General features: G+C 32.1%; 1 protein-coding gene across 8 annotated transcripts; it reads left to right on the top strand.

Annotated features, from left to right (window-relative positions):
- The first annotated feature begins 288 nt into the window (after positions 1 to 288).
- LOC145252762 (high mobility group protein B3-like) lies at positions 289 to 20,396 on the top strand. Of its 8 annotated transcripts, XM_080112656.1 has the most exons (8): positions 416 to 441; positions 5,846 to 6,022; positions 10,522 to 10,606; positions 14,739 to 14,878; positions 15,659 to 15,769; positions 17,910 to 18,063; positions 18,159 to 18,262; positions 19,306 to 20,396. In XM_080112656.1, the coding sequence occupies exons 4-8, from the start codon at positions 14,828 to 14,830 to the stop codon at positions 19,492 to 19,494; spliced, it is 609 nt and encodes a 202-aa protein (XP_079968782.1). In that variant the 5' UTR covers positions 416 to 441; positions 5,846 to 6,022; positions 10,522 to 10,606; positions 14,739 to 14,827; the 3' UTR covers positions 19,495 to 20,396. The 8 variants fall into 8 exon arrangements, with proteins under 8 accessions (XP_079968781.1, XP_079968784.1, XP_079968777.1 ...); XM_080112652.1 differs by lacking the exons at positions 5,846 to 6,022; positions 10,522 to 10,606 and adding an exon at positions 652 to 1,087 and having other exon boundaries at positions 416 to 540; XM_080112654.1 differs by lacking the exons at positions 416 to 441; positions 5,846 to 6,022 and adding an exon at positions 1,041 to 1,087.
- Positions 20,397 to 23,098: the final 2,702 nt, after the last annotated feature.

The following is a 23,098-nucleotide window of genomic DNA, read 5'->3' on the forward strand; positions in this document are numbered from 1 at the left end:
CAGAGTTTTGTTTTCTTAAAAACATCCGTTTCCCGAGTTTTGTTTTCCTTAAAAACATCCGTTTCCCGTGACTCACGAAAAAGAAACAAAGAGTAGGAGAATGTTTATATAGACTTAGCCATAAAGAAAGTATAAGACAACAAAGTTTAATTAAACCGACATCTTTTACTAAAAAAAAAAAGGACGACATGAATAATATTATTATTAAAAAAAATACAGTCTCAGAAACGTTGATGGGAAGGGGAGAGAGGAATGATGGAAGTAGTAGGATTAGTAAGGGAGTGAGTAATAAAGTTATTAAGAGGTGAAGGGTGAAGATGAGCCATACGTAAATGGGAGAAAGAAGGGGAGAAGCCATTATAGAACTAAAGAAAAAGAAGGAAAGAAACAGAGATAGATAGAGTAAAACTGTTCAGCCACTCTACACGTAAACAACTAGACGTACGTACACACTCATCTTTATAGAGGGTGAGTCACAGGAAACGGATGTTTTTAGAACGCTCCTTGCTCTCCGTGAGTAAGGGATAGGGAGTGAGGAAGGTAGTCTTTAAACCTGCTTTAGATGCCGTTTAGTTTGACGTTGGTATTTGTGTATCTTTTACGTTAAATTTTGTTTTAGTTATTGATTTTGCATTGGTTTTTTCTCTTCAGTTCATTGCCCTCATGTTGCCGTGGACTCGTGAACACCGTGTGTTTGTTTATGACACTTATGTGAAAAATGGTGAATCAGTGATAAAAACCCAACGTCTCTTCAAACGAAAATTCAACAGCGGTTGTCAGGGTAATGTACCAAGCCGCAATACCATTCTTAGATGGGTTAGTGCACTAAGAACGACTGGGTCATTATTGAAAACCAAACCACCCGGCCCTGCTTTTACCGCCAGAACACCAGGAAATGTGGATCGGTTGAGAGAGGCCATCCTCCGAAGTCCCATGCGCTCTGCTAGGCAACACTCTGCAGAACTGGGAATAAGTCAGAGCACTGTGCAGCGAATCTTACATAAAGACCTAGCCTTTCAGCCATACAAAATCACACCCGTTTCCCATGACTCACCCTGTATAAATAAAAACTTTGATTCCAACGTGGGTAAGAAATTGCCGAGTTCCTCGGTATATTATTTTGATTTTAAACCTTACTTTTGTGTAATTATTTAAAAAAAGGTGCTAGTGCACTTTAATGATCCGCGCTATTTTTTAAATCGTATTTCCAAGTTTAATTAAAGTTTTATCATGTTTTTTTTTTATTATTCAATTGTAAGGTTAAAGTAGAGAATAGGTACAAAACACCCTCCTCTCCCCATGTTATGAATGGCTTTTTAAATAATAATGTTATTATTTCAGCACGGATCAATCCACTCCACTGCATTTAGTACCAAAAAAAAAAAAAAAAGGTAAATTTTTACAACGTGCCCCTGCCCCACTGCTCCGCTCCAGCCTATTATAAACACCCCACCTCCCCATGTTAAGAACGGCTTTCGGAATAACACTCCCCTAACCTAGAAAACCGTTCTTAACATGGGGAGGTTGGAGGGGGGTTATACTACACTGGGGCAGGTCGTAAAATATAGTATTTTTTCGGTATTATTATACAAACACCGTGACAGCGTTAGGGTTAGGATTAGGGTTAGGTTTAGGGTTAGGGGTAGGGTTAATTCGCTGTCACGGTGTTTGTATAGTTTTACCATTTTTTCTAAGCTGCTTAAATAAGTACCTGTCGCAGACGAACCTCGTTATGAAAAATCTGAACAGTTAGGTCACGTGACACGTGACAGCGGTGCTTGTTTCATTGACCTTTTTTACGTTGACTTATATTGCCTTTGGTTGCAATTATTTATTTTCACTTTGTTGTTTCACATTTTCGTTATGTTTATAGTAATAAATGTTCGAAATTTCTTGGAATTTTAATCTTCTTTAATTCTTTGAATTGTTTTTTTTTTTTTTTTTTACGTTTAGCTTAACTTACTTTTATATTTCACCATTTCGTTTTTTAGTAATTTGCTTCTCTACATTAAAAACCGACCTTGTGTCTAACTCTGCCCTCGTGGGGAGGCAAGTAAAATGGCGTCTGAAAAACGTTTTTCGACCCCAATAAAAGCTTTACAATACATTCAAACCCTGAAGAATTTTCGCTATGCGCCCTTGTTCTAAGTTAACAACTAGTCACACTACTTGTGTTTCAATCTTAAAAAAAAAAAAATAAAAAGCACTTTAAAATAGTAAAAACACTAAAGCGTTTGTTGTCTTTTTTTTTTTTTTTTTTTGGAAAGGGGTCGTGGTTTGAGGCGCCACTATTATTCCAAAGAACCAGCTATGTAAACACTGCAATATTTTTCAATAATTTCTTACAAAATTTTTTCGGAAGTCTTGCTTGCATTGCACTTGCACAGTTAAGTCCCGGCAAAGTTCGATAACTCTAGAAGGGTCACATCAGTATTTTACACCGTCAAATCACGAATGTTACAAATTATTAGTTTGAAAATAAGAATTATTAAAGTTTTAAAATTAAAAAAATATGTAATTAATATAAAAAATATTTTAATATTGGAAGAAAGCACTTAATTAAATAAAGTAAACGAACAAAATTTACATTTTTATATATTTATAACTATTTATTTAACAGAAAAATGAAACAATTTTTAGAAAGTCTACACTGTATTATAGGCACCGCCAAAACTGGGGGGGGGGGGCAGGTCAGTACTTTTTGACGAACCGTCTTTTTAAAAATCTACCAAAAATCAGGTAATTATCCGATCAATACGAAATTTTCAGCGATTATTAGGAGAAGAATGAACTTTATAACAGTGTACTTATTTTTCATAAACGATATTTATATATATATATTTTTTTGCTTACAAAACCCCCCCTTGTTTTGAAGTGGGAACAAATATGCTTAAAATAATCATCTGAAACTGAACAAAACATATTGTGTTGTTGTAAGGGACAGAATTATAGATTCAAAAAAAAAAAAAAAAAAAAATTGTTTGCATACCTTATTTTGACGTCTGAATATCAGAACTTCGATTGTGTTTAATTATCCCGCTTTTGAGTTTTGAAGTGTGAAATTCGGTGAATATGTTAAGTAAAATAATTAATTTAAGTTAAGCAAAACAAAACAAAAAATTTTTTAATATTTATACGAAAAAAGCCATTTTAAAATTTTTGATAAATAAATTAACAATTTTTTTTTAGCGAGCCGAATAATGCATGACCATTATTAAACAGGGCATGCTTTGAATAATCGATACAAAAAAAAAAATTCGATAAATATTGTGCCCTTTGTGTTAAAAATAGCATCATTCTTTTCGATCTCGTTTGAAAACGTTTGCCGCTTTTCGACTACGGTGGACCAAACGCGCTGAAATAATTTTTTTTTATTCTGCTTTAAATTGCCCCCCCCATTTTGGGGAGCCTGGCCCCCACACACATACACATTAAAAACCAAACTCATACAAGTGGTCACCCATATGGTACTGGCCAGCCTCAGCTTAATAATACATTGAAATTTTCGTCACTGAAAAATAAGTTTTTTTGGCCTGTTTGGTCTTCCATAGTTTTCTTATCATCAAAAGAAAACGTAAACAGAGTCGATCTGAACTCTACGTCGACGTGAAATATTTGGTTACCTATGTGAATAAGTGGAATTATTTGAAATTCAGGTACTTATATTATAATATTTTTGCATATTCTCTTAGAAAATCATCCTAAATCTTAGTTAGACAATAAATAAATAAATTATTTCAAAAACCCTTTTTTTTAAATATTTAAGTACGTTTTTTGTGCAAGACAAAAAATGTCAATTGTTAACTTTTTGGGAAAATTTAACATTTAAAATTGAATTAAAAATAGTAGAAAAAGTTTTACATTATTCTGTTTTCTATATGATAAAATTCAGGGTTTTATCTTTCTGGAAAAAAAAAGTTACTCAGAAATAATTGATTTTAATAAATGTAATTTAGTTTTAAAAAACAACAACAACTTGATTTTGCGGCCATTTTTGGCGGTGCCTACTGTATTAATATTGCTTTAACAGAAAAACGAACAAAATAAAATCTGAAGTTATGAACCACGTAACAAAATATAAATTTATACAAAATAAAACAACTTTGAAAATTCAACATTTTTTAAAAAAGTGTATTGTCTTATGCTTTTAATAATTCGTGGAAATGCGTGCCCTTTCTCACGCCGTCTCCACAACTCTTCCATTAGATGGGAATGGAACAAATTATCATTAGTCGCTACCATCCTCATCTTCCTTTTCACGTGTGACCAGAATCCATCCACAGTTTATTAAATAATAATTAGGCTCTCGCTTTATGCACAATTACCCAAGATTTTTTTTTCGCTGACGAACTGAGTAAATCACCCGTGACAAAGTTGCTTTGACTAATTGTGGGGAAAAATAAGTTAAACTCACTTGGCTTGAGGAGGTTGGAGATTGGAAGAGGGTCGGGTTTGCTTTGGACTGAGCAAACCTGGTAGCGTTTGACTCTTGCTTATATCTGCTGCTGCTGGAAGTGATTGCATATGTATGACTGTTACTGGCTATTTAAAGGATTGCTTCCATTGGGGCAATATGTTCAGATGACAGATACCGATTAGTGAACGTTATTTTGTAACCAATAACAAGAGTACAGACGCACAGGTTTGTTTTATAGCCTTGTGTTCCTTGATTCCTAATCAGAGCTGGGGGTCGCGATCTTGTAAAATTTTGTCACCGTTGTACCAGGCCCAACTCTGATCTATCTAGTTTCTTTGGTGTCGGAGAATTTTCGATATTTTGCAAAATTTTGCCTGTTATCAGAAGTGTTACCCCTCTCTTTCTTTTTTTTTCTTACTCATCATGACGAACGACTTATGGAATCAAGTCTCTTTCCTGAGGACTAAGATTCACGGCAGACTAAGGAGGTGCCGTAGAGGAGAGGTTACTGCTCAGTTGTTCACTATATTACAGGGCCAAATCCGAGAGTGTATGATGGAGATCGAAGTTCACATAACCAAATTACAGCTTTCTCCTTCCGGAATTGAAGCAGAACAGATAGAAGAAGAGCAGATGATTTCCCATAAGGAAATGGAAGACATTGCTGCTGTTCGGATTCCGGTGGATTTTTCCCAAGATCGGACTCTCTCTTCAGGTGCTACTGATTTCCCGTCTGGAAGCCATGTGTCCTCCTCCCTTATAGTGAAACTCTCGCAGATTCAAATCGTGGGACCAACATTCAGTGGTCTAGAGATGAACAAGGACCGCATAGGATTTTGTAACTTTGTTTGTTAGGTATGGTGACAGATGCTGAAAGATTGAATTTTCTTGAATGTTCCCTGTCCGACAGACCCTTGTTATTGATTAAACCACTCGAGTGTAACCAATGGTAATTATCAGATTGCTCTCGACATCCTTAAAAGAGTGTACTTGGGTATCAATGAAATTATTAATATTTTTCAGGATATACTATATTCCCAAACGACAAAAGGTCATACTCGATTCTGTTATACTAAGATGTTTTTTATTTATCAAAAACTAGATCGCTACTAGGTAAATTGGGTAGGTTCTTCGCTTGTGACTTTTCTGATGACCTCTCTGCTGGGCATGACTTTTGGTGAAAATAATCTCCTTGAAATTTCCCCGAGAACTGAAGGGAGAAGTGATCCAGCTATCTGGAAGAAGGATACCTCCATCATCTTCCATATTAAGGAATACTTGTGAAGCCATTAAGCAATTACTCATCAAGAGATGTGGGGGACTCCGGCCTCCTGTTAATAGCGTTCACAAGGACACTTATCAGGTAGCTTCAGACCTGAGAGCCTCTTGCAACCTTCCACCTATAATATGTGTGACCTTTTGTTTCAGCTAATTGTTTGTTGGATACCAGGAGTGGACACACCTATTTGTCTGAAGTTTTAAAATCCTTAGGATGTTTGGAGTTCTTCAACCTTGTATTGTGATCTGAAGCTGTCTACTCTGCTGGCGGAATGTGAGAGGTGTTTCCGAGAGGTAGTTCTGCATATTGACACAACCTTTCCAAGTGTTAGTGGATGAAGTATTGGATTTATTTATTCATGTACACCAGTTGGATTTCCTTTGTTATATAATGAGTCCGGTCTCATCGTACATGGCCTGTCTGCTAAAGCGGCTTTAATTTTTTAATTTTATTAACAATTTGAAAGTTATTTTATAGTGGAATTATAAGCTCATGTTCTGTGAGTATAAAAAATATTAAATATATCAATTTATATGTTTATTAATAAAAGGATCCACCGGACCCATTATATGACAAAGGAAATTTAATCCAGGAAAATGCCCAATTCGGATCATTATATTGTGATGTGGATTACCCAAAATACAGTTTGGATCATTTTACCACACTGCTTTGAAGGACATTCACTTCGGATTTTACCATGCAATTTGGATGTTAACTTTTATATCCTTTTCTTTAACTTCTGTTACTCTATGACTTTTAATTACTCAATCAATTTTTAATTGTGATTTTCTATGTCTAACTGACTTTAGCAAATAAGGTGTAAGCCATTATAACTATTTGCTAATATTTTCTCCTCTGAAGAGATGGTAGACATCGAAATACCATAGGATAAGGAGTTAAAATATTTCTAATGTATTGTCTTACATAGAATAATAAAAATCTTTGATCTGAAACTCAGACATTTCACGTCATAAATTTTAAAATTCATTGAATGACCAAAATTTGATTTATTTGCTCTATCTTGTATATCGAGCAATTATTATTTAGGTGGAATAATACTTCTAGAATATTACTGCCCGTAATATCTTGTAAATCTTATAATCACAAATTTCCATACCAGCTAATTGTTGGATAATTTTATTCTGAAGTATATTTATATTTGTTATAAAAACTGAAATTTTTTTATGACACTGTTTGCTGTCGATTTCGAGTCACCTTTTCTTCTGCCCCCCCCCTTTATACTTTAGGACCTTTTTTTTTGTGCATTTTCTTGGCCCACATCCTTGTTACTCCTCTCTGCATCCTGTTCAATATCAGCCTTACCAATGGATATGTACCTTTTCAGTGGAGTTTGCCATTGTAACCCCTATTAAGAAAGGCAACAAGCCCAACCCGGCCAATTATAGCCCAGTCTCCCTCACATCAGTTGTTTCCAAGATCTTTGAACGGCTAATATTCGAGGACATTACTGACCGCCTCAAGAAAAACAAAAAGAAAAACTTTGTGAACAACATGGATTTACTTCTGACAAGTCAACCGTCACTAACCTTATTGAAGCTCTTGACATCTATACAGAGGCACCGAGTCATAATCTACCAGTTGATGTCATCTTTCTGGATTACGCTAAGGCCTTTGACACTATCCTTCATGAGCGACTCCTCACACAATTGAGTACCGTCAGAATCTGGGATTGTATGCTACAGTGGGTTCATAGTTTTCTCACACACTGGAAACAGAAAGTCATGGTTAATGGAACTTGTTCTGACTGGGCGAATATGACTAGTGGTGAGCCACAGGGTTCTGTTCTTGGCCCACTACTTTTCAGTCTCTTTGTTGCTGATATCGCAGAGATGCTGGAGAGTTTCATTCTCATGTTTGCTGATGACACCAAGATTTTTCAAGTCATTACCGATTCTGCAGAGTGACCTAAACCCTAAACCAACTCCAATCCTGTGCAAATATCATGTGTATGCAGTTTCATCCTGAGAAGTGTACAACAATGCATTTAGGTAATAACAATCCCAACCATTCATACACCATGATGTATAATGATGAAAACTGCTACACTCATGACATATGAGGAGAAGAATCTTGGTGTAATCATTAACCGAAGGCTGTCCTTCACTAAGCTTGTTGAATTCCAGGTCAACAAAGCCAACTGGATTCTTGGAGCCATCAAACATACGTTTACAACTCTGGATACAATATCTTTCCTGCTTCTTTATAAGTCCCTAATCTGCCCACACTTGGAATATGTTTCTGTGGTCTGGTGCCCAAGGTTAAAAAAAGAAAAGGACACTCTGGAAAGGGTCCAACATAGAGCAACGAAACTTGTACAAGGCGTCTCTGATTTGCCCTACTCTGAACGCTTCACCCATCTTCACCTTCCTACTCTAGAATTCCGTAGACAGTGTGCCGTTATATTACAAGCCTACAAAATAATAAAGGGTTTTGACAGTGTCTCCTTTAACAGACCTTGCTTCAACTGTGGCAACAGCTTGTTCACTCCAGCCCTCAACCGATCCACCAGGGGGCATAATCTGAAGATGCAGATCCAGCATCATCCTTGCTCCCATGGCCACTTTTTCTCTAGTAGAGTGGCTCCTATTTAGAACAGGCTAAGTTCCCACACCATCAATGCTCCCTCAGTAAATGCTTTCAAGTCATGCATGGCTGCATAATGAAAGAACCACAAAGACCTGAGCCAGTGACCCTACCCTCATATTTTTCATGTGAATTACTAGTGCTACTTGATCCTCTTCAACAGAAGAGGATCAAAACTTTAGCATATAGTCTTAATTAATACCCTAGTCAGGTAACTAATGACCTTGACTTATGATAGACTTATTATTCCCTTCTATTACTGCCATGTTTTTTTTTTCTTTTTTTGCACAGGCGCACCTAATGATGGTGCATGCGCCATTTCATTAACGTAATTGCGTAATTGAATCTCCCTCCGATTTAAAAAAAAAAAAAGTTACGAAAAATCTTTTCGTCTTCTCTCGTCGTCATGCTTTTGACATGATGACATGTGAATTTTGTGATTCAGATTATTTCAAAACAATCGCCACATTTTATGGAAGCAATGAACTTGTAGATCGTTTCTAGCATTTTTTGCTCTGATTATTATAGATTTTGAGTTGCCGAAAATAAAAAAACAATGCACTTCTGCATAACAGTAACATGAGGCGAATGCATGGTATTTTAGTTTCAAGAACGGTCAATAGAGGGGGTGTGTCGGCCGAACAGGGGTCAATAACTTGTACCTTTCTAAAAGTTTGTGCAAAGAAAATCCCTTGGAAGGGGTTTTTGAACAAATAAGGGAACTCTATCCCTTGTAATTGTGCAAAAACATTATATTCCAAAAAGGTTTCAATGAAAATCACTTATTGACCCCCCCCCAAAAAAAAACAATATTATTAAAAAATTTCTATAAATTTCTATAAATAAAAACTTCTATATTAAAATTATTAATATTAAATATATTTTGCTACATTGACAAACAAAAATTATATTTTGATATGTTTATACAATGAAAAAAAACAATCTTTCTGTAAAAAAAAAAAAAAAAAAAAATCTTAAACCTCTATAAACGTTTCATGTTTTTAAATTTCCATTTTGCTACATTGACAAAGTAAAATTATATTTGGATACACTAAATCAATCATTGAAAAGAAATATTAATTCATTAAAATTATATTTTGATACATTGTTTTTATTCAATAAATGTTTTGATTTTCATATATTTTTGTGTTATTTATTTTGTTATAAATTTTTGCGTTAGCGTAAATACTTAATATTTAAGGTTCACATAATGGCCGCTAAATGTCATTTCTCTTTTGAAGAACAGGGGTCAATAACTCGTCTCTGTTGCTAATGTCACTGTCATGCAGAAGTGCCAAAAATACTTCTGGTTATAACAGTAATTAATAAAAACAAATGGCTCTTTTCTTTATTTATTGTTAGTCATTGGATGAAGTTTTAATATATAATGAAGTGCGTGTCGTGATTGTTTTCAAATTCATACAGTCGGAAGCAGGAACGTTATATATATATAAAATGCTCACCGTGTCCCACATTTGTGAGAAAGATTATAATTGTCTATACATTTCGTTTTGGGTTGTTTTGCTTTTACGATTTCAAAGTTGTCTTATCTGCATCAATTTGCCGCATCATATGTCAATTGTTTAGTGACGATGATGATGATGATACTTTGCAGTGATGATGATACTTTGAGTTGATTTCAAAAATTCAAGTTGGGAAATTTGAGCATCATCAGAATCTGAAATGCGACCATTGAAGACGACCGTAATCTAACTTATTTACAATTATACTATTTAAAAAAAACTTTCATCACAGAATGAAGATGTGATATCCGAAAAATCACGTAAATTGACAAAGTAGTTTATTTTTGCTCTTTTTAAACTAAGAAAAATAAGAATTTACGATTTTTAGCAATTTTAATGATAAATGTATCCATTATTAGGCTAATTTTAATCTCTATAGTTTGGATTGAGTTGTCTCCTTATTTATACATCATGGCCGATCAAATCACTAAGTTTCGCTTAGTTATAAAATTTGATATTCTTATTTTTAAAAAAATTCTTTGATTACCACTAGTATAGGTTTTCGGGGGTGCTAAAAATGAAAATAACATTTAAAATTCCAGGAAACAAGTAGTTTCCAAGATATTAAGAAATTATAGTTTCAAAAAGTGGGGGATCATTTTTTTTTTTTTTTTTTTTAACGTATGGGCAAAAAATGGTGCAATAAAGATGGGTGACCTACTTTTGAAAGCTGATTTATCATAAATTTTTTTCTGTAGGTTTCCAACTGCTTTTGATTGTATTTGAAAGACTAAAGTTAATTTCCAAAAGAAAAAAATATTTGTACACCTGAAAGAAAAAAGGGTAAGGCACCATGAAAAAGACGCTTTAACGATGCTACCTTGCGTTAGAAGTATGTATGCGCAAGGAGTTTTGTCTGTTTTATTTACTCACTATTTCAATTTTTTTTTTTTTTTTTTACTTAAATAATTTTTCTTTTAACTTAAATAAATTGAGTTCATTTTCTTTCATTTTTTTTTTTTGTGTGCGTGTTTATTTTATTTTTAATAAGATAATTCTTTCATCTTCTTCGAGAATGATTTATGCACAACTTTTTCTTTTACGTGCATGTTTATTTTAAGGTTATTTTCATTTATTTTCAAATTGTCCAAGTCAATAAATTTTCTTTAACTTAAATGAATTTAGCTCATTTTTTATTTTTTTTTTTTATGATTTTTATTAATTTTTTTTTTTTAATAAAATTTGATGCTTCTGCACTTTACAACCCATGCTATTTTTTTCAATGGTATTTTCAAGTTAAATTTGAGTTTTACAACATCTTTTTTATTGGATTCTTAGGTGAAAGTGCAGAATAGTTACAAAACAACCTCTCTTCACCATGTTAAATAATAAGTTTCTAAATAATAATATTCAAAAATAGCGCAGGTCGTAAACTGCAGAAGTACAAAAATAAAATTTTAAAAAATACTCAAAGAATGTTTCTTTTCTTTTATTTTTTTGTGCGCATTGAGTTTTTTGCACACCATTTACTAGTATTAATTTATTTAATCACAAACTAAACCATTTGGTTTAAATATTTTTATTACAATGAATTAATGCTTTTAAAACAAAATTTTACAAAATACTCAAAGAACAAAATTTGTTTCATACCCTAACCCTAACTCTGAAAGATGTCGTAAAATATTGTCGAAAGACTTTCCCACTTTTACCATACATTTCTCTCCATAGGATTTCATCCAAATGGGATTCCAATGTAATTGACGGCACTCCACTCATTGTTTTAAACCGTCTTTTGGCATTTCTCCAGAAGCATTCAATGTTATTCATGTGAACCCCCGGTTATTGGATCCACAAAGTTTTCTTTATGATTTACCTGGTCATGGGTATATGGAGGATTAATGTTGATAGATGCAATGGGTGTATATGCTCTCCAGCAATCAGAATATTGTTCCAGGCTTAATGAATTTTTTTTATCAGTGGTATTAAGGTTTCTGATGAGCAATCACTGATAAAAACTAAGAATCCAATCTTATCTTGCCTATCTCAGCCACTGAAACCCACCATTGCTATGGAATTCTTCCTCTATTATATTTCGTTTTGCATATCAAGGATTCATCGATTTTGACGATATGTCCTTGTCCACCAATTTGATAAGGGTTTGACAACAATCGATGACTTGCAATATTTCTTAGATATTAGTACCATTGAAGAATGGTTTTCTCATTCAAATTGCATAAGTCAGTAGCGACCACCCCAGGTGGCCATAAATTGGGTGCTCATTTTACATTAAATTCATATAGAAAAGTGATTCCCCACTTTTTAAAACTATAATTTCTTCATATCTTGGAAACTACTTGGAATTTTAAACGTTATTTTCATTTTCGAAACTCTAGTAATTTTAAAGGACTTTTTGAGGTTGGAAAAATGCTGCACCTTTTACCAAAAAATCTATTTGATCAGTTTACATGATTTTTGTAATATGACATCTTTGTGCATCATATTTTTAAAAAGTAATTCTAAATAAGCACTGTCTAACGTGCGATGAACTTGCAACGTTTCCCATGAAACAACACTGACTATATATTTATTAAGAGTTGTATAAACTGAACCAGTTTGTAGAATCGTTTCAATTATCTGAAAGCTGCAAAATGGACTTCATTTTCAATTTCCGTAAGTAAAATAAAATCAAAAAAATTTTTAAAAAATGATAGGCAATTTTGACAATCATAGTTCATATTTCAAAACATTGGTAACATTGTCACCAAAGGGTGACGTCACTTGGGAGATGCAAAATGCAACATCCAGAAACATGAAACGAAATACATTTTAATAATTTTTTACGCAAAAGACGCAGAATAAAAGTCGGAAATTCTGAGGAGGGAAAGCTCCATTTCACTAAGAGATTTTATTTTTTTCTTTTGTAATGAAAAAAATGTTATGAGTTTTTTAAGGTTTTTATTAAAAGATTCGTTCATTTGTTTAATACGAGTTTTTTGTTTTTTATTTTAAATATATATTTTAAAAATAGGGGGGGATAACTCAATTTTAATAAAATTTTATTTTTTGTAATAAATTTCAATGTTAAATATTACAAAATAAAAGAAAGTTGTGACTTTTATGTAACAATGTTCATAAAGCTCAACAATTATTAAAACGTTAACTATCAAACCCTATTTCGTTTCACGTTTCCAGATTTTGCATTTTTCAACTGACGTCGCCTTTTGGTGGACATGTTGTCAAGGTTTCGAAATAGGACCTACAATTATCAAGATAGCCAATTGATAAATCAATGCGCCAATATATTAAATTCCAACAGCCAAAATAAAAGTATCTAATTTAAATTACAATTTAATATATATTTACATCAACAATAGTTGTCCTATTTCCAATTTAAAAAATCCTAAATTTTTAACTTTAAAAAAAATGGAATTGTCCCTTGCGTTCGGAACACTTTCTACAAAAGTGCAAAAGACTTTTTTCTTTTTCTTTTTTTTTAAAGATGTTACCTGCAAACGTTCGACTTATATTTTTTTATGTATATAATATAATGCAATCATGTTTAAATAAAACTGTCTATATGTTCATGTAAGCACTCACTTGGTACACAAACCAAGTAAAAATTAAAATATAAATCTTGTAAAAATAAATTCTTGTGTATTTTTTTATTTATTTATTTATTTTTTTCAGAAATTCACTAAAAATAAATAAAATGCTCTTCTTTATAATCACTTATCAATAAAGTAACCCTAATAATTTATCTCTTAAAAATTTGGAGCACTAAAGACATGGCATGACAGCAGTTCAGGCCAATTCAACAATATTCATTAAAATTTGGTTGATTGATGGTTTATACAAAATTTGGCATATTTGCCGTTTAGTTATACAAATATCCTCAAACAAGGTCGTCACTAAAAGGAACTCGTAAAGGTTGACACCGGTATCGATCAAAAGTTTGTTTACATGTTTTAAAAACTTTAAATGGCTAAAATATAATCAGTTATTGAAAATGTGAGCAATGTTATTAAAATTTAATTTAAATTAAACATGTTGTTTAACAAATTAAAAAATATAATGCAAGATGAAGTTTTAAAATGATTAAATGTGTTTTATTTTATAATTTAAAATTAAAAACATTGACCAATAAAAATAAAATTTTGGGTAATTATGTATTTTTTGTGCCGTGCTGAAAATTTTTGAAAACCATTCTTAATGAGGAGGTGAGAGTGTTCTCCCACTTTACAATTAAAAAAAAAAAGAAAAGATATAGTGAAACTTGAATTTAAACTGAAAAAATATATATATATATATATATATATATATATAAATAGGGTGGTACCATCTCCCATTGTATGCATCTGAGAACAATATCTACTGTGACATTAAACCAAAATTTGGTGCTTACGCATTTTTGGTACCACGCTATTTTTAAATAGTTTTTTCAGGTTAAATTCAAAATTCCCGATGTCTTCTTTTTTTTTCTTTTTCTTTTAATGGTAAGATGGAAGCACAGAATAGTTACAAAACACCCTCCTCGTGTTAAGAATGGCTTTCAAAATATTTCAGCACAGTACCAAAAAATACATAAGTACCCAAAATTTTATTTTTATTGTTCAATGCTTTTAATGTTAAATTATAAAATAAAATATATTCAATCATTTTAAAACTTCATCTTGCATTATTTGTTAAACAATGTGGTTAATTTAAATTAATTTTTAATAACATTGATCACATTTTCAATAATTATGTGATTATATTTTACCCATTTAAAGTTAGTAAAACATGTAAACAAACTTCTGCTGATACCGGTGTCGACCTTTACGAGTCCCTTTTTGTGACGAACTGGTTTGAGGATATTTGTACAACTAAACGGCAAATCTGCTCAAAATTTTAAATTGTTTTTTTATATAATTTTCTTCATTTACAAATGTTTCATTGTGGCCATTTTTTTACTTTTGTTTTTCCTTGTGTTTTGAAGGTTGCCTGAAGTTGGATAAAGCTAGTAAAAAAAGAAAACCAAAAGATGCTAACCAACCGAAAAGAGCAACAACAGCTTATTTCTTTTTCATGGCTGATTGCCGAGAACAGGCGAAAAAGGCAGGAAAAAATATCTCAAAGGTAAAAAAAGAAAACAAAAATGATTAAAAAAAAAAAAAAAAAAAAATGATTTCCTGTTTTCCATGCTAATTTAGTCTGATTAAAATGTGGAGAACTTGAATCTGAACACATGATCCATGTTGTTTGCATATTTGATTTGCAGAAGAGATTGGTCGAGATCAATTTTTAATTTATGAACTTGTGACTCAAGATTATGAAAATGATCAGAGTAGAAAAACTAACATCTTTTTCAGACGTTCGTTAGGAACTGGTATGTCAAGACGATGACAATTGCTATTTTTGTTAGATAAATGTTAGAAAAATCCGTGAGAAGTGAAAAATATACTTTAATACATTGTTCATTAGCGACAAATTACCTCGTTTAGTCTCACCTGATCAATTTTAGTGAATCTGATTCTCTATTGATGACAAAGATAAACACAAGCTGAATTAACGTTGAATCTCTTTTAGATGCTTGGATTTATTTAAAGAAAATTCTGTATCCCTCAGATCAACCAAGGGAACCTAGTGTCCGCACTTAAAAAAAATGAGACTTAAGCAAATTGTGCTTTGGGTTTGTGTTAAACTTTATTTCTATTCCCAGCTTCCCAAAGTCTTTTATCAAATGTAAATGAAGATGGAGAAAAGTTAAATAGAAACTGAATTCTACAATTATTCATGACGTATCAAACATTTTCATTGATTCCTGTTGTAAAATTTAGATTTGATTTCTTAAATTGTAATTTTTGCAATCAAAATTTAAGATTAAAACTAATTTATCAAAATATTTTTTCGTTTCAGGTTGCAGAATTCACGAAAGAATGTTCTGAAAAATGGAAGAATTTGAGTCCAGCACAAAGGAAACCATTTGACGAGAAAGCAGCAAAAGAAAGAGCGAGATATGAAAAAGAGGTAATGTTGCTTTATTTTATTTTATGGAAATCGCTTGATGCAAACAAAAAAAAACTTTTTAAAAAAAAATGCAACTTCAAGATCAAACTAATCAACAATAAGTATCAAATGCTATAGAATCTGACATGGGTAAACAGCAATTCTTTCCCCTTTGTCAGAAACTTCACTCATAGAATGAAGACTAAAGGACGAAATAAGAAAAGCATAAGTTACGAGGCTGCCGAAAGTAAACCCAAGATCCACTTTCTTCCTCTCCTTTTAGGATTTCAACACCTTCTTCTGAATTAACCTTATAAGCTATAATCATGTCAGTACACCGATTCTTGTTAGATCACTTAACTAATATTAAGCCTGGTCAGTACCAGATGGGTGACAATTTGGGATTACTTGGTGCTTTAATGAAGGAGGACATCAACAACTCTCTGCAAAACCTAATATCATCTCTCCTGACTTAAATATACAAGTGACTGGGGACCGGTTGTGAATTTGATATTCACATGAAACTTTCGGAGAAAGCCGGTTCTGTCTAGAAGGAGTGAGTGCTGCTTTATCCATCTATGATGAATATCTCTAGCTCTTATTTATAATATATAAAAATTGGTAAGAAAATGTTTCAAATCTCGTGTTTTTTTGTTTTTTTTCTCTATTGATTTCCCTTATCCAAAACTGGTAAATGGGATGGAGTTACCTCCCTTTCATTTTACTCCCCTGCCTTTGAAGCCAGTTTTATGTCATTTTTTTTCTCTCCAAACTTTTCACTTGAAAAATAAACAAAAAAATTTATCTCCTATAGCAAAAAAAAAAAAAAATAGTTTACTGTCTTTAAAAAAAAACAAAAACAAAATAAACACATATTAATATTGGCTGCTCATATCTGATTATCAAGTTTTTTTTTATTTTTACATGATCCAGTATTTAAATAAGTCAAACTTAATCAATTATGTGCTATGAATCATATTGAGAAAATCCTATGTGTTAACTACTAAAATATATCTTTTCTGTATCATTGAGAAATAAAATAGATTTTGGTGCATGTCTATAATTGGGCCGGAAAAAAATTTTTTAAAAGAAAAATGTGAAAAAAATCTTTATAATGTACGTACTTGTCATTGTATGAAGATGTCATATTCCAAAAATCGCTAAATCGATCAAGTAGTTTTTTTTTTATTTAAGAAAATCAAATATTATCACATGTTTTAGCGAAGATTGCTTCACGCCATCTTGTTTGAGACTTAACAACACTAACGACACCTGTCAGAAATATGGGATCAACAAGGGCAGACAATTGACTTTTTTTTTTTTCTTAAATGTCGAAAACGCTTGTTTTTATAATACAAATACAAAATAATAAATTAACTTATTTAATAAATAAATTGACTTCCTTTAATAAACAGAATGTCAAAAACACTGTTTTTTTTTCGTGTGAAAACAAACTTTAATACACGAACATGAAAAACTTAGGTGAAAATATACAAGATAAATCAATCAAGTAGACATTCTTTTTAGGAAAAGAAGTTATAGTTATTTATTATTTTGTATTTGTTAATTTATTATTTTGTATTTATATTATAAAAGAAAGTGTTTTCGACATTTAAGAAAAAAAATAAAAGTCGATTGTCTGCCCTTGTTGATCCCATATTTCCGACAGGTTTCATTAGGTCTCAAACAAGCAAATCTTTGCTAAAACGTGTGAGAATATTTGATTTTCTTAAATAAAAAAAAAACCCTACTTGATCGATTTATGTGATTTTTGGGATATGACATCTTCATACAGTGACAAGTATGTACATTATAAAGATTTTTTTTTGGCCCAATTATAGACAAACACCTTTTACCCAGTGTTTAGGCCGATTTCAGTTAATAATTTTTTCTATTGTAATTTTCATTTACTGCAAATAACATCACATTTTTAAGAACTTTTTTGAATCCTGTATTTTTAGTTGTATACTAAAAATTGGGCTTTTATGGCAATTGGTAAACAAGACAGCATTTGTTTAATTTCCAACAAACTTTGATCAGTCATAATTAACTGTTACTTTATCTTGCTAAGCGTCTATATTCCCGTAGTAAACATTTTTAGATTTGATGAAAATAAAATTTTAATTTGGAAAAGCTAATAAAGTTTTGATTTCCTTTTCAGATGGCGGAGTACAAAGGAAAAAAATCTGCAGCCGATCCAGACAAGCCCAAACGACCGCAGACATCGTATTTCATGTTCTTGGAAGAATTTAGGAAAAACTATGTTCCAAAAGATGGTCAAGAAAATGCGGCTCACAAAATGATTCTCAAAGAAGGTAAATGTTATTTTAGATTAATCACGATTCTACATTTCGATTTTATTTTTATAACTTTTTATTGCATTTAATTTATTCATTTGTGATTTTTGTAGCTGTTGAAAAATGGCGTGAAATGGGCGCAGAAGAGAAAAGGCAATACGAGAAAATGAGTGAAGAAAGCAAAAAATATAAACTTGCAATGGCAGAGTACGATAAAGTAAGTCTCTACTTTTATTCGATTTGTAAATTGAGTTATAGGTTGAAAATATCTATCAAAACTGAAAATAAATTCTCTAATGCGTGTGTTTTATTGAAATCTGATTCTCCTTTAGACAGTTGATTTTAGTATCAGTATAGGTAGCAAAATAATCAAATATTTTTAAATCATTAAAGGTTACAAATTTCTTATATTTTTTAGATAAGGTAAATATTTTTATCTCTGATTAGGAAATTAATTTTTTAGTACAAAGAAGATTTTGTCAGAGACCATATTTGTGTTGACTTGTGCAAAAAAAAAGTTTGGGTTATATTATTCCCATAACAATCTTTTATCATTGGTAAAAAAAATGAAAACATGGTAGCCTTCAAATCTAATGTAAACAAATTCTTGTTGAGTCATCCCCATAATCAAATTCTACTCAAATTTACACCATTTACGATTACTAAACTACTACCTTAGATTCATTAACTCTTATCCTGGAGTGGTCTTCAGACCTTGATAAGTGGTCATTCTAAGTAAAAAAAATTGTGCACAAGTGTCGCTTGGGAAAATTAAGAGAACCCAAGAAGCCTACTCATTTGACCCCTTATCTAACTAATTTTACTGAATTTTTGAAATGTCTATATTGTAGTTAACATGATTTACTAAGATTGGCAAGTATTATGATGCATTTTGACAATATTATATTTGCTTTTGCACACTATTTACTTAGCAAAACGTTTAATGACCCAACGCTCTGACCTAACACGACGTACATGAAATTGTGTCAGTTCTTCAAATATTTAAACTAAATCAGGTTATGACGTCGTCTGACGCATGCGTAAAGCCATGAGAGGACGGTTTTTGCTGAAAAAGTGACCTTAATTATATTTATACAGCATTTCTGTTAGTGTTCTAGATATCTATATTGTAGTTAACATGATTTACTAAGATTGGCAAGTATTATGATGCATTTTGACAATATTATATTTGCTTTTGAACACTATTTACTTAGCATAAGTTTTTAAAACAAATTTCCTTTTTACCTTTTCTCTATACAGAAATCTGGAGGTGGTATAACAGGTGGCTCTGCAGCCAAGAAAGTAAAAGTAGAGGATTCAGTAGATGATGATGATGATGATGAGGAAGACGAAGAAGAGGAGGAAGAAGATGAAGTAGAAGATGATGATGAGGAAGATGAAGATGAAGAAAAGGAGAAGGAAGCCGAAGAGGACGAAGATGAAAACTAGTTCTTATTTTCGTGTAGTGGCAGCCTTACGAAAAGCTTCAAAACTGATTGTACATTTGTAGAGTGGATAGACAAATCTTTTTCTCTTTCATTTTTTTTTTTTTTTTTTTTACACATTGGCTCAAATTCAGTTTCTTCAATAAGAATAATCCCATCCCACCAACTTTCCTGTTGAACACCAATATCATTCAAGATAAAGCTAAATAATAGAAGTAATTTTTTTAAGTCATTAATACATTTTTTCCTCTTCATCTTATTCCATTTACAGATCGCATTTCTCTTAAGTCAGGTTGTTTTCACTTGACTCTCATCTAAGAACTATCCAACCTCTACTCCCTCCCCCCACTTCATTTCCATATAATTCAAGGAAAACTTTCACATGAACATCTTCATTTTATTTAACTCTTCTGTGTGTACCAGTGGGTTTTCATATTTCTCAAACCTTTCCCTGTTTGACACACACCCAACCTCAACTTCCTCTTTAATTCCTGAGATTTACTTGACATTCAGATTTTTCTTGAGAGTAAATTTAGGAATTCAAGATATTGTTTTTTCGTTTGTTTTTTTTTAATATTTTTTTTTTTTTTAATAACATTTTTGTGTTGATTTCAAAATTGAAAATCCAATCAATTCTTTTGGATTTTCTTTGTTTTTCAACCATTTTTAATGCATATACACAAAAACTCGAGAAATCCTTCAGATTGAAAAAAAATAAAAATTACTTGTAATTTTCTTCAATCTTTTTTATTTAAAAATTTTATTTTGCAATATTCAACCAATACAGTTCAATCTGTAATTTTTTCTCCTGTTTTTGTGATTTGGATATCAAGATACAAATCTGAATTCCTGTTTTTATTATTTTTGATGAAGAAAAATAAACATATTTTGAAAAAAAAAAAAAAATGGATTTTTATGAATGTTTCTGTTTTGGAAAAAAAAAAAAAATCTGGCTTTATTGGACTGAAATGATAGTGTCTTATTTATTGACTAGCCTGAGTACCCGGTGTTGCCCAGGTGTTTGGAGGGAGGTGTGTGTTGAGCAAAAAAAACCCAAAACACAAGTGGTAGTAGGCTGGAACCCGAACAGCGAAGGACGAAAAGAATGTAAAAAAAAAAAATGGTAGTAAGCAGGCCTGATCCCGTGTCGTGAAGTCGGAAAAGAAAGTGAAAAAAACTTGACGTCTTACTCCTACTCCATGATGCAACCAGAAGTTCAGAACATTGAAATTAGCAAAGTCGTTCCAACCACTACAATGACTTATAAAAATGGCGATGCAAAAAAAAAAAACAACCATCCTTGTAGAAAACTGCCGAGTTGAGGGTGAAGTAATTAATGTTTTTAGCCAATTTTTCGATATTTGTAATCCTAAGGGTCGAGCTTCAAAACAATACCGATATCGTGAAAATCTGTCATCTCTAAGTTTTAGGCAGACATACATACAAACGTACATACATTTAAACAGACAGGTGAGATTTATATTATAGATGTACTTTTATGATCTGGTTATGTTGGAAGTTAAGCCAAATATATTTAAAAAAAAAAAAAATTCTGTTATGCCAACTACTCTGTATAGTCCCTTCCTCTTCCCTTTTCCCCTTTGAAAGAAACTGACTTGTTCATCGTGCGGGTACAGGACACGTCTTAGAAACAATCAACTTTGATGTAATTATTTATAAGTGAAACCTTCTAAATTTTCTACCATGGTGTTCACTAGCACCAAGAAAATTTCTATGGTTTGTTTACATTTTTTTTTTTTTTCTTTCTATCTAAATGTTTAACCCTTATCATCATCTATGATTTTATTTCCTAAACCCGTTGACCACTTCTGCTTGTGCCATCTTTTTTGTTTCTTAGTCCACGTGTTCCTTACACATCTCTATGAAGAGAAGAACAATGTGCAGTTTTTTTTGTTTTTTTCCACTAAATAAAAATACAATTGATCAAAAATTACCTCTTGTCAATGGTAGATGCAAATGCCAGATGTTGCAGGTGATAAATCTTTTGTCAAAAGAAGAAAGGGAAGGACACAGAGAATTGAAAATATCTGATTGGAATGTGACCACTCAAGATATGTTTTTGAAGTGAGTATCTCATAGAATGGTGTAACATAAAAAAAGAATTTTTACTGGGGAATATTTTATCTATAAGATGGAATTTGATGAATTATATTATCGTTATTTTTATTTTTTATTTTTTTTTTAATTAGTTCTCATGGCAAATTATTCCTCATAATATGCAATAATCAATAGAGGAATGATTCTATAATAATACATATGCAATCTACATAAATTAAAATATCATATTTAAGTGTATTGTACGACCAAGCCACGCTGGGTGGCCAGCTAGTGTGTATATATATATACATATATACACCCACACACTAGCGGCCAAAAATCTGGGACAGTTTTTTTTTTTTCATTTTCTCCAGAATATTCAGGGGATTACAACTAAATTTACACACATTCAATATATCTCTTATGTTGACACACTGTATTAATTACACTTTATTATAAAGGATGACAAAAAAGTTATGAGCATTTAAATTTTTTTTAAATTAAAGTGGCTAAAACAATGGGACAAAGCAAAGAAAATAATTTATTGTGGACTGTGTAGTCAGTGTTTCCACTATTATTAAGTACGAAAATGACAAATAGGTCGATTACGTTACTTTGTAGTCATTGCAGCCGGTTCCACCATCATTTTGACACCTGAAATTGATGCTTCCATCAAAAAATCAATTATTAAATTTCATGGGGAAAGCCATTCAATACGGAAAATAGCTGATTACTTGAAGCTGTCGAAAAGTACCGTTAGGAGAGTTATAAAGGATTCCAAGAATACTGGGAAATTTCTACCACCAAAGAAAAATGGCAGACCTCAAATAACTTCTAGACAAGATTGATTGATTAAGAAGATGGCACTGAACGATAGGTTTCAGACAGCTGCCAGCATTTCTCATGAACTACATGCTCATCATGACATCAAAATGTCTCGTAAAACAGTATCAAGACATCTGAATGAAATTGGGCTGTTTGCGAGATCACCAGCTAAGAAACCGTTGATAAACAAGAACAAGAAAGTAATTGTCTGTATTTTTGAGATGAGGTGTTTTCATTGATTGAGATTGTCGGACTGACTTCCTCATCTGGGTTGTTATAGTCACAACGTTTCTGCCGTTTTGCCCTCCGGCCTTCATCAGGTGTTTTGTATCGAACTGGGGAACCGTTTGTTAGGAATCTCGAACCCAACCCTTTATTATTATTACGAGGGTACCGTGTTCAGACTCCAGCTAGGCTCTGGGACATAGTTGTTGATTCTCTGTTTTGAATGTTACTTTTCACTGTCTTCGTTCAGGATTGAACTCAGCACCTTTGGGTAACTGTAAACTTTGATACAACGTCTGGGACCACTTGGCCATATGTCACTAGGACAAGAACAAGAAACTTGGATTAAGCTTTGCTCAAGAGAATGTGTTGTGGACAGATGATCAGTGGCGAAATATATTTTTTTCTGATGAAAGTAAGTTTAATGTATATGGATCTGACGGGAAGAAATTTATAAGGAGGTTTGCTGGCGAAAGATTAAATAAAAAGTGCACAAAGAA

The sequence above is a fragment of the Euprymna scolopes genome, chromosome 29 (assembly GCF_053919585.1).
Source record: "Euprymna scolopes isolate OS-2025 chromosome 29, ASM5391958v1, whole genome shotgun sequence".
In the NCBI taxonomy this organism is placed as follows: Eukaryota; Metazoa; Mollusca; class Cephalopoda; order Sepiida; family Sepiolidae; genus Euprymna; species Euprymna scolopes.

Excerpts from the sequence above, each read along its gene's own strand:
- LOC145252762 (XM_080112651.1), top strand. The coding sequence starts at position 664 with ATGTTGCCGTGGACTCGTGAACACCGTGTGTTTGTTTATGACACTTAT. Across the intron at positions 14,879-15,658 it reads CAGGAAAAAATATCTCAAAG|GTTGCAGAATTCACGAAAGA; the intron begins GTAAAAAAAGAA and ends TTTTCGTTTCAG. Across the intron at positions 18,064-18,158 it reads CAAAATGATTCTCAAAGAAG|CTGTTGAAAAATGGCGTGAA; the intron begins GTAAATGTTATT and ends TGATTTTTGTAG.